The sequence below is a fragment of the Acyrthosiphon pisum genome, chromosome X, assembly GCF_005508785.2.
Source record: "Acyrthosiphon pisum isolate AL4f chromosome X, pea_aphid_22Mar2018_4r6ur, whole genome shotgun sequence".
NCBI classification, from domain to species: domain Eukaryota; kingdom Metazoa; phylum Arthropoda; class Insecta; order Hemiptera; family Aphididae; genus Acyrthosiphon; species Acyrthosiphon pisum.
In genome coordinates, this window is record NC_042493.1 from 92,088,537 (window position 1) to 92,105,836 (window position 17,300).

Consider the following 17,300-nt stretch of genomic DNA (forward strand, 5'->3'; position numbering starts at 1 on the left):
ATTTCCCGCGGTACAGATGACATGGATACGACGGCGGTAATAACCACGCGATCATATCCTTAACGCCGTCTCTATACTGAGAACACACACACACCCACACACCCGCATAAAGCACAGCGCCCTCCACCACTCGCCCCCTACCATTGTCTGCGGAGGGATGGAAAATTTTTTTTTATTTTTGTTTTTAGGCGGAGGAGTATAATACGGTGACGGAAGCGGGGGTGGTATCGATTGTCGGCGGTGGCGGTCAGACGGTCAGGCGCGCGCGCGGCATGCCGTGTAATGCGGCGGCGGCGGCGGCGATGTATACGCGGGGCGGGCGAGGACTCGGAGACCGCGCGCGCTGCCGCTTGACGCCGCCGTACCAAAGGGTAGGTTTTGACGGTTGTCTTGGCACGCCGACGGCGCAGACCGACCGCCGCCGAACGCCTCTGCCGCCGACCGGCACCGAACACGGTCGACGTCATTCACGCCGCGCCCCCGTTGCCGCGCGTGTGTGTTCGTTCGGGGTGTGTACGCTCGTGTGTGCGATCGTTCGTTCGGGGTGTGCGCGCCCGTCGTTCTCTCGACACTCGACCGCCACCGACCGTATAACGATAACGATAACGGTCTGTACTCCGACGACCACCAAAACGAGCATAATATACCTACCAGTAATTATTATTATTATTATTATTATTATTATTTTTACTGTCGGCGTATAACATAATTATTATATACTTACCGGGCGATTGTTGCTCTGTATAACTGTTTTTATTTCACTCGCGTGCTTTTAAATTACATCGTCTCGCGGTGATTTTCCATTAACTTGTCTACGGTCTACATCACACCACAGCCGTCTTTAACACACGTCGTCGACTTCGTCGTTACCAGTCAATCGGCCTGCAGTGCCCAAGTACCACACGCAACCGTGACCACGAACGACCGCGACCAAGACCACTACCACGACGAGGTACGAACCCTTGAACGCGCGGCGGTGGCACCGCCACTGGCGGTAGTGGCCGCCACGTTATACGAAATAGCCGTTGCCGCCGCCGCACACGGCAAACATGTTCAACTTTGCCAGTAAGATGATCAACAGCCTGATGGCGGCGGGCGATGACATGGTCACGGGAACCGATCCGCAGCAGCCGCAGAACGCGGTCAACCGTCCGCAACAGCACCAGCAGCAGTTCCAACAACAGCAAGACTATGGCGGTGGACGACCCGGAGGTACGTCCACCGTGGCCAGGCAGTACGGCATGAATCAGCAGCAGCCGCCGCAGCAGCAGCAACAGCGTAGCATGGCCGGTGGCGGGTACCCGCAGCAGTCACTGCAGCAACCACAACAACAGCAACTCCCGAGACAACCGCCGCAACAGCAACAGACTAGACTTCAGCAGCAGCAGCAGCAGCAGCAGCCGCAATCACAGCCGTCCTTTTACCGTCAACAGCCACCGGCGCCTTTATACAACAGTGGCACTACTACTAGCAGTGGAAGGCCACCTTCGCAGTCATCCCCCCATCAACAGCAGCAGCAGCAGCAGCAGCAGCAGCAGCTCCAACAACAACAACAACAACAACAACAGCAACTACTTCAGCAGCAACAGCAGCAGCAACAACAGCAGCGGCAAAGGCAACAGCAGCAGCAGCAACAACATCAGCAACGTCCCGGTGGTGCAGGCATGGGTATGCCGGCATTATCAGCAAGTAAGTGCAATATTCGTTATAAATGTTATAAATGTTATAAGTAAGTGCTGTTTGAACTGTAGGGGTGACGTGGAGGTGACGGAGACGTTCTTTTTTTTTAAACTAAATATTTCAGCGTGCTTTTCTGATATTATGCCCAAATGCCGGTTCGCGATAAAAATTGATTAGTCGATTCAATACAATTTAATGGACCAATCACGGGCCATTAAATCATGTTCAAGGGGCCATTAACTCACGACTGTATATTAATTTATCTGTTAAATGTTTAGCGATTGCAGTTCTTGCAACCCGACATTAAAATCTTCGGGAACGCTCATTTCTTATTACTTCACTCCACTCTTGCATCTTCCATCTAACTTGTTTCCAATTCAAGCAATGAATAAAAAACAACTAGGCGTACCACCTACCTATAATATACCTACCTGTATTATTGTTGTTATAACAATATTATAAAGTTATATATTATTATTATTATTATTATTACTACCTATGTATAATATAATGTGAGCGTACGGCCGCCGCGGCCATCAAGCGAGCTTATAACATTATAGTTGCTGTGTTATTATAAATTCGTGTTAGGGGTGGAGTCGTACGCGTCTTTACGGTCGCCGCTACGTCTAACACATCGACCGGAGGTGCACCTACTTGCTTACGTGGGTATATAACTACGTCGTGCGTGCGTGCTTGCGTGGCGGTGAGTGGAGGGGGGGATGGGGGGGCAGAGACTATTTTGCCGTCGTGTATGTGGTACCGTCTGAGACATATACATACGTACAAAGCTCTCTGACACGCGAAAGTTGGACTCGTCGTGACTTCGACTTTGGTTCGTGCGCGCTTCACGAGGCCATTCCATGCCTCACCGATCCGCGGTCATACACCGTTCGCGTCTACCACACACACGGTTCGGCACTTTGCGACGAACGCGCCCACACACGTGTTTTCTTCGTCCTTATTCGTCCCCTGCTCGGGGACCAAACCCGCCCCCACCCTCCGCCCACATCGCGCGACCCACCGAAGTTACATCCGCAGACTCGCGATGATGACATATTATATACCTATATATAGGTTAGGTATATAAATACCTAGGTATATATATATTAATAGGCGTAAGTATTATAATATATAATACGTCATGTTGTTTGTTCTTTTCGCGGTTGTTCCCCCCGCGGGTCACACGGTATAGGTATAAATCACCTCCTACTTACCTATAATACCAGCAAACGACGACGTATATCCCAGATAAAATCTCGACGTCAGAGCTTTCACAGAGCTTTCGCACGCAATGCCATACCCACATAATAACGTCGTATTATCGTACGCCATTGAGCGTCCAATTTTGCGTGGCGCAACACGTTGTTTTGAAGAACGTCAGTGACAGCTATCGAACATAATATTAATATATTATATTATAGTATTACAACCCGACCAGAGTTCATCTTGGCACTCAGTCACGGTTACGATTTTAAAAAAGAAGTTGGTTCGAAAATTATATTATATTATATTGAAAAATCACATTTTTTAAATGTAGTTCCATCAATTATAATATATCTACCTCTCTGCAAAACAATGTTAGTTTTATTTATAATTTAGGCGGAATTTCAATCTCGAATATCGAAATGCTGTGACTGACTTAGGTTTTGTGTTCATTCTGCACACCTTAAGTCCACTAATATGCATATCAAGACAATCTAATGTAATGAGACCCTCCCGTAAGACCCTATACTCTATATAGGTAGGTTTTATTAAACTCGTTCGGCTGAGTTTGGGTTGGCTGCTTAACCCTTAAAAGCTCCCAATTTGTCAGAAAATTCCTCGAGTACAGTTCAATGATACGGGACCCTCTTGTTCTCGTGTTGATAATAACTCAGGTCTACTTGAGCGAGTTCAACGTAAATGTTCATACTTCGCTGGTCAGATTCTAAAAACTGAATGTCTACCTCTAAGACTAATCACCCGTTTTCGCGCAACTTAGAGTTGACTCGTGGGCTGATCGAAAGTACCTTATATCGTTAACTTCTGCAGAGCTCGTGACTGGACTTACTGATTCTTCTGAACTTCCTTCAATGTATCACCTCGCCATTTTGCTTCTTTGCATATACATTTATCCACCATTCAGTGTGGTGAAAATGAGCCGTTGCGCCGATGTACGCATGGTTAGGTTATCTGGAAACAGAGACCTACAACTGGTTATCGTGAATTCTGACCAAACATTATTTTCGAAAATATTTGTATGGACTTAATAAAATTTGAAATAGGTATGTATTCAAGCTGTAATTATTACTAATTCTTATACTTTTTATTATTGTTATTACTATTCTCACTGTATTTGAAAATTCGAGCGCAAGTTCGATATTTATCTACAATTATAATAGTTATATTTAAAAAATATAGTTTTTGAACCATTGTTATTTTAAATCGTAACAGTTGATATAAGTGCCAAGATGCACTAGATTGGTTATACAAAGGTTATACGTCCGTGGATACTGCTGTACGCAGTGGCGTAGCCAGGATTTCTGAAAGGGAAATATGGTTGACCCCCCACAGGGCCAAGGCCTATAAAAAACCTTATGAAAATTAAATTTGTATTGTTTGCACTAGAGATATATTTTATTCATATTATTATCTGTCCAGATATATAATATTAGATATATGTATACATCGCACAGAAATGAATAACATTTTTCAAGAACTTGTTATTTATTTTATTATTTTATCCAAGTCTAATCGAAAACTTTTATTCTTCTGGTAATTTTTTTTTTTTAAATGGTCAATAATTTATTTTTCTACATTGTCATATTCGGTGAAAATACGGCCAATAGAAGGTCCACGACCTCCTTTGCCCCACTGGCTACGGTACCGCATTGCTATGCGTACATATTATTATGATATAAAGGTCAGGTCCGGTACGCGGAATCGAACTAACCAAACAGAACAGACGAACGAATGAAAACATTTTATATAGATACCTAGTGACTGACAAAATGTTTTCACGGGTTCCGCTGAAGCGTTATTCGTACATATACGTAATTTTCAGACCATGCAGTGATTATGATTTAGTCGATTTTTTTTTCTGTTTAGGTACCTATTGGTTATTAGGAGGCACTCGTTATGCGAACATAATATTTTGGCCGTACCTATTAAATTGTCACAAAAACATTAACTGGTTTGTATTTCACTTTAGAGTTGAAAATAATATAGTACTGTTAAAAACATTACGAAACTAACTGTTACAACAGTAATTAGGTACGTAGTACACGCGGACAATACGATAATAAAACAATCATAACTAAAAGAACTCAATCACCCTTATAAATACGTTCGAATACTACAGTAATAAATATTATGTTCTGAACAATATGATTCCTAGTGATTCCGAAAGTGTGCGAGTAAAATCCGTCTGGGTTCCAAAAGTTCCGATTGAAAAATTTCGATTCTGTTGCGTTCTCGCAGTATTCTTGCAATTCTGCTTGCACTTGTCTGCACTTGTCATCAGTGCAGGTGTGTCCAGAAATTATTTTAGATAGAAAAATGTTTATATCTGACCACCGTCGAGGCGCATATACCTATTTGTTCTCAAACTGCACCGTGGCACGCCAGTTTTCGTGTCGCCGACTATAATAATATTATAATAACATTTTTAATTTAAAACGTATTATTATAAGTAATCTATTAATTAGATTTTTTTTTAAATATCAATATTATACTTTTTTTTACCCCTCACTCCCCCGGGTTGATGCTACCGGGAGGAGGGGGGGTCATAATGGATGTGGCTACTGGTTAAAATAAGATACATACACCACTAGAAACCCAACCGCTGTGACGACTCTTATGTCACCGTCGCATTGCGACCAAAACTCACATTCAACGCGTATACGCTACATAAAGGTACCTACCCGCACTTACCTACGTCATGGCAGCTATCATATTATAAACCTTTTTACTTCCTCTTGGCATCATATTATTATGGCTCCTGTAATCGAAACTGAAACTTGTGCATTTTGTTTTTAAAGGAGACAGCGTATATATATAGTAGGTAGGTATATATTACGAGTTACCACGAATGTGATGGTATATTATGAATATTGTGGTGGCAGTCGTTGTATAGTTAGTTATAAATAGGTAGTTATAGTTTGCATAACTATACAATACATAATTATTATTACTCGTGATTTTTACGCTATAATAATTCGTGTATGAGGAAGTGATCGTCACTCGAACCAGAGGGCAATGTGTAATTCTTGAAATAAAATACTAACAATAGAACAGTATGGTAGGCACATATTACAATAATTATAGTGATCGACTGCCCCAGATATGTTGAAGCCCACAAAATACTGAACAATCCTCCTTCACCATACATGCCGAACCTCGACGATGAGAATACTGGAGCTATCTGTACACATTTTTACCATACAATAAATCCAAGCCAACAATTGTACGTTTTTCCAAACACGTTACTATAATATGATAACAGGTGGTTCCAATAATATTATGACGTATAAGGACAACATTTATATAAATATATTTTTTTTTTAGCCTTTCATATTTTGATCATGTAAACACAGTGTTAGATTCGATGCATTTTACCGATATTATACAAAATAATATAAAAAAAAATTCAATTCGTGTCATCCGCGAATGGTATCTACTTAGTATTATTATATACCTAATATCGTTAACCACCAAATTCGAAGTAAACGTATAGACAAGCTCGCTTTTGGTGCGGTGCGTGTACAAGCGGCGGTAACTGCAGTAGCAGTTATCGCTGCCGCTGTGACGCTATTTCTGGTCATAATGAGTGTACTCGAGGACAACGACGTGTGTTACGAATGTATTATGATATTGTTATTGTTTTTAATAATCGGGTGTGTGTTTCTAGATAAATAAATCGTTATGTGGCGGACGTGCGGTTGGTCAAAGTTTTATGGAAAGTGCGTATTGTTGTTGCTTTTTTTGGCAACCAACGCAAACATGTTACTCGGTTCGTGATAATATGCTATGCGTATATACGTAAAATAAATTATAATGTGTAACACGACCCGCAGGGCCGTCTCCCCTAAATCCGCGCTTATGAAAATAACTAGACATTATAATATTATTTATTCAGTATTTTTTTGCTGATTTCAAAACATATTTGTAATTAAACCTATATGTACACCAGTGTCGCGCATCCAATTTAATTAACGTCATGTGTAATTATAATACATAGCACCCAAACCCGAACCCACACTCACACACACTAATCTTTGAAATTAAAAATTACCTATTCGTATGTAATAACTAAAAAATAAAACATATATTTTCTACTGACAAATATTTTTAGAATATTTTTTTGTTCGCTAAAGATTTATGGCCTGTAATGGAAAAGTGATATGACCTAATATTGAAAATTAAAAAAAACACTAGTTAAAAAAAATTTTCTTCAATACCTATTGTGATTCAAGAAAATAACCAATTTCGCAGCTGATATTATTTAAACTAAAACATTTTTATGACACTTTCATGGGTGATTAAATTTTTATAAGTCTAATAAACCATCTGAATTTGATGATATAAAATATACAATAAACAGTGGCGCCTATACATTTAAAAATGAACCAGGGCCAAATGAAAATACAACGGCCCTAAGCCTTTTATGCGGTCACAAGTCTACATTTTTTCTTCGAATAGAAAAACGATTTGTGAAAATTTAATTTGTTTAACATACAAAGGATACGCCGCAGAAAATGTAATAACATTTATACGCAATGCATTTATTTTATTGCACGTAATTTAATTTGAATCTCGCGTAATGTGCCTACCTACGCCACAGGATTGGATATAGCGCTTTGTATAAATCGGACATGAACCAAACTACTCTCTACATTTTTCCGATATCTCTTAGAACAATAAATTTAAAATTTTCAGAAAATTTAAAAATCTGTGAAGTAGTTTTTGAGTACCTACATGTAATACCTATATAATATGTAGATTCTCTACAAAAATACATTCAACCATCATATTTGTTTTAATATATTATTTCTTTATTCGAGGCCATACGATTTGATGCATACTTTTGCCTCATCTGCCCGAGTATGGAAACCGTTTAATTCCAAAAAAAAAATATTATTAATTTATACTAATTATTTCCATTACTGTTAATATTATAATCCGTATGATGTAACCAGCCATGTACATATTAGGTATCATAATAGATACAATATACCTACTGTCAAAGATTTTTTAACTTAAGCAGTTAGTTAATTTTATAATTGATTACTTAACAAGTCTTATTGACTGTTTTAATAACTTAGAATTTTTCGGTTGATTTGAAAATATTCCGATCTTAAATAAAAATAAGCTAATATAGGTACCCTGATATAATGGTAATAATACTTTAATTGCTCTTGTTTCTTGATGAAATAATATGTTATATCGGGTGTGCATTTGAAAAAAAAATTCCGTTTTATGTTATTTAAAATTAAAATGTTACACAATTTTTGTGTTTACCGTTAGACAGAATTAGAACGTTATCCAAGTTTTGCGTTTATCGTTATACAGAATTAAAACGTTATCCAAGTTTTTCGTTTATCGTTATGTAAAATATAGTGTTAATACCTATTAAATTTAAAAATAATAACTAATGAGTGTAGGTAATATGGCCCGGATACAGAATATAATATAATCGATTCTTAGATTGCTTACATGAAATAATTAATGTTTCAACGAAACCAATAGACCTTTTAAATATTAAATAGATTTTGAAATATTTCGGTTTGCGTTATTTTTCATTTAATGATATTCTATAAATAATTACGTTTTGCGTTATGTTTTGTTTTGCGGCGTTTAATTATCTTTGATTACCGCTTTTCGTTATAATTGACGTTTACAAATTTCAATCTTCTAACTGAACGATATTGCCTTCACTTGGCTTAACTTCGCAGTTTATTATTTTCATTAACTTGCTCATATCCGCATAATATTGTTTTAATTCTAAAATACATAAATAAGTATTAATTTATCCCTTATTTTCATTACGTAATCATTTATAAATATATACCTATATACGAATTAATTAATAAAATCATATTATTATAACCGTTCGGCCCTCGAAAAATTGTTTAAAAAAATCTTTGGCTGTGGATTTGCTTTAACATAATTTAGGGTTTGGCGCTAATGACGATAATATATGTACCGAAGTACTATATTGTACCGTATTGTAATTATTTGTAATATATTTTTTTATCTAAACACAACTAAACTGTTCTAGTATTTTCGTATTTTTATTAATTTTCATCAGTCGGGATCGGGTCGCGGACAGCGTCATGTCTGATTTCGTCATTCTTTATATAATATCATAGATATAATATACCTACACATTTATCTCGTATTGGATTAAATTGCGCATGGGCTGTTGCTGATAATGTAACAAAATATATAATGTACATTACACACCATTATACGGTGTATTATAAACTGAAGTTATGGGTCGAAAAGGGTGGTATAAAATAGCAATCGAGACGTTCGGAGAAACCCCTTGGAGCATTATGCGATAACAACCATCATCCCTTAAAGAGAACCGACATCAGTGGTGGTATTGGAAATAGGTTTATATAATACTACTCTGAGCCACGAAAGTGTCAAAATGTCAACGTTAACGTCGCCGTGTTTAAATCGGGCAAACTGCAAAATAATAAGATGATGATAATAATACTATATAATGTTTGTATAGTATGTGGCGGTATATTATTAAATCGTGCGAAGTAGAAGGGTAGTGAATAATAATATATAATAGATATTATAAGAACCTTACATTTTTTTTTTACTTTCTCAAAGTTGTGTGTAAAGACATCGGGAAAAGTAAACGGAATAAATCCATCGATGAGATGATGTTTACCTATATTTTAACACTGTTGCGATTTGATTTTAAAGGTACCTAACCAATCTACCTACCTATACCTTTGCTATGTCAAAAGTTTTCTTTTTTTGCGATAAAAAACTAATTTCTATCAATCGATCGGCTTAGTAGTGCCAGGAAGGTTATTTTATAAATAAACTTGACATCGACTTCCTCTTTCTTTTTTTTTTAATCTTTTCCCCTAAGTAAGTTCAAAATAACTGTCAAAATAATAATATGTAAATTTCTATAATGTCTTCAATTCGTTTTTGTGATAAAACCGTGAATTTCCAAATCAATTTCATGTTGAATATGTTTTTTATAATTTATTTTTTTGCTTTCGAAGGATAACTTTTTTTTATTAATATTTAATATACCTACCTACAGCTGGATTCAATAAGAAAATTCAATTTACATCCACTTTTGTTTGTATTTCGGTATCGTTTATTATTACCACACATTTCCGGCCCTATTTGGCTACCTTATGCCAATTTATAAAGATGTTGTCTCAATATACCTAATTTTTTTTTAAACAGAACATTTTCCAATATGTTCCAACTTTCATATTCGTTCAATATTAACTTTGCTATATGTGCAAATTGCAAAATAAAAATAAATAAATAAAAAATACATTTTTCTTATATAATATACACTAATATACATTTATAGAGTAATGCAAAAATAAGCAAAATTACTACAGTAGGTTTTTTCATTCATTTTTGCCAAAAAATTACATTTGAAAATGTCGTTTTGTGTATAAAATATAATAATATACTCTAAAAGTTTCATATATCCACGAATAATATTTTTAAATTACAACAAAATAACTAAAATCGTTATTCTTGGTTTTGATGTGTGATTTTGTCTAAATTTTAATTTAAAATATGTCTGTAAAAATTAAACATTTTATAATTTTTTAATTAGAATAATTTATTTACCAAGATGTAATTTTCAAAATTCAAACTTTAAAGTTTAAATGCTTTAAAAAAAATTTTATTTTGTATTTTTCATATTTTTCACCTATCATTGTAAGAATATTATATTAGGATCCTTGTACTAAATTTTCAATCTTTTTTATCCAACAAATACAACTATATTGACATTTATAGAATAGAAAACTAGAAAAAACTAGAAACTAAAAATGTCCGTAAACAGCTCATAGCATGTGGAATTATTTTGAAAGTTTTATGGTGTATAGAAAATGCTAATATGAAAATTTATCGAAAATTTCTTGGATCGACGATTTTTTTTAGAATTACACCGAAAACCAAAATCTATTTTATCGAAAACTAATTTTGCGTAAAAGTTCCCGTTTTTTCTTAATTTTATAAGTTGTAAATTTTAAAATAATAATAAATTATTAAAAAATGTTTAATAAAAGCTTCCGATGTGTCTTCGTTATTAAACATAAATACAGTGGAAACTTGGTCATAAGTATAAAGTAATAGTAATACATTTATAGATATAACATAATTTTATATTTAATTGTATAGTTCAGATTTTTTTTAAAAATGAAATTAAGTTAGCAATATTATATTGATGGTCTAAATAAGGTTCCACTAATTTGCTCAGAGATGTGGGATTGACTGTGGTTAATTTTGAACTGTGGCCCTTCTGCGATTACGTGGCTTATCAGAAAGACACCACATGCATCACGTATTCTTGTGGTTCTTATCTGGTCATCAAATAAGTGTGCGATAGACGAGCGTGATCGATTGGAAGTCGGTTAATCACAGTTTCTACTTTTTTGTTAGGACTGGGGGCTTTTCTGTAGGCTTATAACTTTTTTTTTATCCTATCGCGTGTTAATAGCCAGGTCTGTAACATTGATGATTTTTACGGTTCCAGTTCCGGTTCGGTTCTTAGAAAAACTAAAATTAAGGTTTCGGTTTCTTTTCGGTTCTTAAAAAATGAAAATTTTGTTTCCTGTTTTGGTTTTATACTTATGTAAAAAAAATTTGGTTCCATTTTCATTCTTTAAAAATTATATAATAAAATATTGGTATTGTCAATTGGCTTCAACTATGGCGGGTCAATATAAATTTTCAACCAAATATCTTAACATTAGCTTAGGAATAAATAAGTTAAAAATGTACTCATCACAGTCACTTAATAGGTATATGAAATTGTTTCCAATAAAAAAATCAAAATTAATCTTAAACAATTTTTCATAAAATAAAAGTATCGGTTCCGGCACTGAAATTAATTTAAATAAGGGTTTCGGTGAGGTTCCGGCTCCAATATACAAAGCGTTTCGGTTCCAAACCAGGTTCTTTTCGGTAAGGTTTCAGTCCCTGGTTCATAGTATTAATAGGTTATACCAATGGTAGTACCATTTAGTGCCTTTAGGAAATAACTTTCTTTTAAATACGTCTTACCTACATTTGAAAATCGTATATATCCACTAGAGAAAAAAAAAACAGAATTAAATGATGGAACATAATTGTGAACCTAAAATTTGGTATGTCGAGTGTTTGTATTAAATCTATATTATGTTATTATGATCTTAAATTTTCCTAGAATTTTTTGGGAGCCACCGGTCACTAATTTATTTACCACACGCAGAGCGTTTAATATGAATGTAGTATACTTATTGCTTTCACGACTTTGAAACGTTTCGCTTTAATCATCTGCAGCGTATTCGGCGTGTATTAATATTATAGACGACGGAGATGTGACATTGTATGCGACGATCGGCGTGGATCAGATGGGTTTAGCCGCCTGTGGGTTAACGGGGGTGCATACACGGTATATTATTATAAAATATTATGACAGCTGCGGCGGTGGCGGCGGCGGTGGGTATTGTGGGTGCCGGTTGGTTAGGTCTATATACACATAGGTCATAGGTATTACACTATGAGGTCGGCGCTGTCATTGCATCACGACTGCTACGGGTTTATAATATTAATTTAATTACACTGCGGCAAAATAACTCGAATCGACAAAGGTACGACATCACCACTACAACGCAGTTGTTGTAGTAGTAGAGTTGTTTTTGTGTAATATAAATTATCGAGGTGTTTGCAGCCCGCCACTGTCGAACGGATTTCTGCGAACAGCGAAATTCAATTATCCAAAAACTTCAAACGCACGGCCGCCGTATTACAACAGTTGTCGGGCCCCTCGGAGAGGGTGGGGGGGGGGAAATGGCGCGGTTAGCGTAGTGCGTCCGGGGTAATAATATTAGAGAGTTTTTGCACAACGCCGGTTAAAAATAAGGTATTAATCCGTAATTGACCAAAACAAGCTATTGCGCATGCGCTACAAATATGGGTACGGCTATCAAATTTTGATCATCGTTAAAATGTTGAAAACGACCGATTACATTTTCAACATTTTAACGGGCACCAGCTGGTTACTATCGGTTATTACCTTATCAAAATATAATATAATATCTATTATAATGATAAAATAACAATAAAACATAAACCAGTTTAAAGGTATATGGTTATGGTTACAAATTACAATGGGGTATAAAATAGTTTATCGGAATATAAGACATCCGATAATGCAAAAACTTAAGTTTCTATTATAACGTTTATTTTTACCGGAGTGTTTAACCGGCTTTGTGCGAAAACTCTCTAACAATCAGCAACAGCTACGACAAGCTCCTGCCTTTATTATATATACCTACATATATAATACAGGATGATTCGCCCAAGTATATGCTGCTCACCCCCAGACCACCGTAATAATGAATTTCTATTCGATTTATTTATGTCAAGCATAGTGTGTTAAGGACATCGTTTCAAAATACTTAGATTTTTTTCATAACATTTAATGAGTGTTTTGCAGTGCAGGCGATACAAACTCCCTTTTTTCCAAATGCGGAAATCAACCCTTCCTATACAGTAAGTTGTTAATCAAATTATTTCGTAGTGTTGACATGATTGAAATCAGATACCAGTTTTGTGGTATTAGAACCAGTGTGGAACGGTATACCGTAATATTTCCATAAGGCAATACACAAAAACACAGACAAAAACTCGTAACTATAATATCAATATCAATTTAAGACAGTTAACAAAAGGTTTTCAAATTTGGCAAAATCGACTGGCGAGGATTAGGTATAAGTGTAGCCATCGATATTGGATCTATTGTTTATTATATTAGGTGTTAAAATATTAACGTGTAGGTATATTATTACCCAATAATTAAAGTTTTCAAATAATCATATCCATAACTGCCAAAACAATTATCAAGGACTTGAGCGCACAAAGTTAAATTATTTTAAATTTATGTAGCTATACTAGATCGAATTTTCTCATTTGTGAAAACGAAGTCGGTATCTGCACTCCTTGAATGGTAATAAAAATCTAAGAATTTTTAAAACGTGACCAACAAATCAGAATTTGAATAAATTAATTGCTGATGGAAATAAATTGTGGTGAGGACGCTCGTGTGAATCACTCTGTATAATATTATGTATGAGTACGATGATACAGTCACAGTTGTTGTAGTTGTCGCCATAGTTGGATTTCCTTCGACGTTGGAAGTGGTTCCCTGAATTCAATTAAAGTGCACAATATACATGTTGGAAATACGGCGAGGAAAGAGTGTTTAGCAATTTATTGCGGCGGCCGCCTGCATTATATAGATTGATTGAATATAATAATAATATACAACCACGCACTTTTATAATGTCAGCCGACCTCCGTAATATATTTATATTGTTAATGTTTCATCAAATCGATCCGTCGGAGAATACGTTTAGGTTTAATTTCCCTGTAATAGAACAATGTATGTCACCGGTCGTAATTATTTTTAAATTTGTATTTTTTAAATTTGAGCCGTAATAAGGTGACATGCGCTGTCTAAAAAACTGCGTTCAGCGGTGGTGCCGACGCTGGTCGACGACGACAATATATACGTAGTGAAACTATCAAATTCCGGACACTCTCGGTCGCCGAAATTTTGTCCGCTATTCGGAGGTGTCCGACAGAAGATGTTTCACTGTATGTATGATCCTATTGTAATGTCTTAGGCAAAGAAGCTCCCAATCGGGCGCATTTCTGAAAACTTGTATTGAAATTTTAACAGCACATCGGGCCTATGATAATGATATTATATCCCAATGAGCAGTTTTCATATATGGTGTAACACTACGAGCTGATGATCCATTTAACGTACGAAACTCATTATTTCAAAAAATAGTAACTTTTTTGAAAATATTTCTTTTATAAAATGTACACAATTTATTTAAACTCGATACCAATCCACACATTTTTGATAAAATTATATTTTTTACTATTTTATATCGTTATTATTTTTTTTAAACGTTTTACTTTTAACATAATATGCACAACATATTATGCATTTTTAATTTCACGTTAATATGATTATTCGGAGAATTTCGGTGTATAAAAATCAAATTATGGAAAAATGTCAAATAGTTTATTATTTAAGTTTTATATAAGTTATAACTATATAAGTATCTTAAGTTTAGAAGTTTAGTCGAGTGGAGTAGTATGGACAGTCAACATTAAATAAGTACCTTCTTATTAACTACTCATCCATACATCGATTTTCATGTATCGAAGTACAAAGTGTACTCGAAAACATATCTTGCTTTGGAATAAAGAATTATACAAATTTAGGTACCTATATTGTCATTAAACATTTAAAAAATTAAAAAAATTATAGAAAATCGTAAAAAATATGGTTTTTTTAACAAAATAAATAATGAAAAATATATTTGTAATAATATTAGTTTTTGAAATAATCAGTGTTTAGCGTTAATTAAATCACTTGGTATAAAATATAAGCCCCTACTTCAATCCGAAATTCATTATTGCGGTTCCTTTCTCTACAATTTAAAATAGAAAAAGACCGCACCACGTACCGGATATAATTTATTTATTTATTTATTAGAATAAACGACAGTTGGCAATAACAATATGGGTAGTGCAGTTTGAAAATTTCATGAAATTCAAAAAAATTAAACATTTCATAAAATATTTCAAATGTGTGAAATATTTCAGTATTTTAATAAATTTTGTTTTGTTTTTAAATAAGTTTTATACTTACGCATATAATTGTCATAAATCACCTTTTAAAATTGTATGGTACCTAAATGTATACCTAACCTTTGGTGTTATACATTTAAAATTGTACTCAAAATGTTTAAATATTTTAATGATTAAATGATACAAGTAGGTATACAATAGTATACATTTATATTGTATATCTACTGAATTCTTACATTAAATATTTGAACACCAAATATTGTGTTAAAAAAATAAATAAATTGTGTTTTTATTTGTGTAAAAAAAATTTCAATTATTTCACGTTTTTGTGAAATATTTTACCATATAGTAAAATATTTCAAACACTACATTTAATATAAAATAACAAATAATGTATAAAATTACAATGTTTGGTATAATATGTACAAATGTAATAGACGAGAGCTGGTGATACAGATAAACAAGAATAAAATGGAAGCAAAAGGTCACAGTTGATTGGCCAGCTTAATACTTATTGTTGCATTGGATATTTGTGACTGTAAGAAGCGGAAACGAGGAAAAATGTTAAACGGAGTTTGATTTCTAACGTTCTGTGAAGGAACTTTAAATAAAAGACGGGAGAGAAGATCAGGTGCATCAATTGTATTGTCGAGAAGAGAATAAATAAACAGAGAGTCAATATTATAATGTCATTGAGTGGACAAATGGAAGGGCAATATTTAGTTAAAGGCTAATACCGGAGTAGATATAGTAATTTGAGATTCATAAATTATACGACAACTTCTAAACAGACGAAAATACCAGAATTTAACGTTCTTATCGAAACCATTAAAATATAACAGTGTAAAGTGTCAACCTATACTTGCTAAACTCGATTTTAAAATCAAGTTTGTTATAATGATAAATCTAAAATAAAAACTAATGCTATACGCAATTACTGTTTCATGAAATTTATCTTTTCAAAATATTTTATTTACAACATTTTTAAAAGTTGGTTTATTGCATCGAATAGTAATAAATAATGGCTGGTTAATGAATAAGTGATTAATTAATCGATAATATAATACCATATTTATATACTTAATTTATAACAGTAATTACAATAGTAATTTGTAAACCTTAGTTGGTAAAAAATTCATTATTGATATTTTCTGTGTGTAATCAATAATCATTTCTAATCATTAATAACCAAATACGCCTAAAAGAAAATAATTTTTATTCATAATTTTATTGAAATATTTAAAATTCAGAACCCAACTAACTATATTATTATCTCATGCAATAGTGTATCTTATGTCAATTCGTATTATAAAAATTATTCTCAGCAGGTGTTGGCTTATTTTCTTGTAATTATAGTGATATAAAATCAATAATAATACTATTATTATGCAAAATTTGATTATCTTCGCTATATAGGTACTTACGTATTATTATATTATCTCTGTTTGTATTATTCCTTAGTTCTTTATAATATGTTAGCTTTGATGAAATAATTAATTTTACTTTGTATACCTTGGTAATAAATATTACGATACGATATTAACAACTAATGTGTTTGTACTCGTAAATAATATATCTACTGCGATTGGAATTTATTTACGTACAAACAAATAAACAAATATTGAAATATCTAATTGGTATATGTGCTGGGTTAAACACGTTGAGTCACAGATTTATATCCAGGCTGTGTATGGATGAACTGTGGAGTAATTTAATGGTAATTTGTGGCAAATGGCGATAGAAATTGTGGAAATCTTAAAATATTTTTT

The 17,300-nt window shown here is 34.1% G+C and overlaps 1 protein-coding gene across 4 annotated transcripts in view; it reads left to right on the forward strand.

Annotated features, from left to right (window-relative positions):
- The first annotated feature begins 456 nt into the window (after window positions 1–456).
- Window positions 457–17,300, forward strand: part of LOC100165959 (mediator of RNA polymerase II transcription subunit 12) — a 137,772-nt gene continuing 120,928 nt past the window's right edge. For 3 of the 4 annotated variants that reach the window (XM_029491251.1, XM_029491248.1, XM_029491249.1), the window contains exon 1: window positions 458–1,689. In XM_029491251.1, coding sequence (XP_029347111.1) covers window positions 1,050–1,689 — 640 coding nt within the window. In that variant the 5' untranslated portion in view covers window positions 458–1,049. Of the gene's footprint in view, window positions 1,690–17,300 lie in introns of all 4 variants that reach the window. The other variant, XM_008181619.3, reaches the window with a different exon arrangement.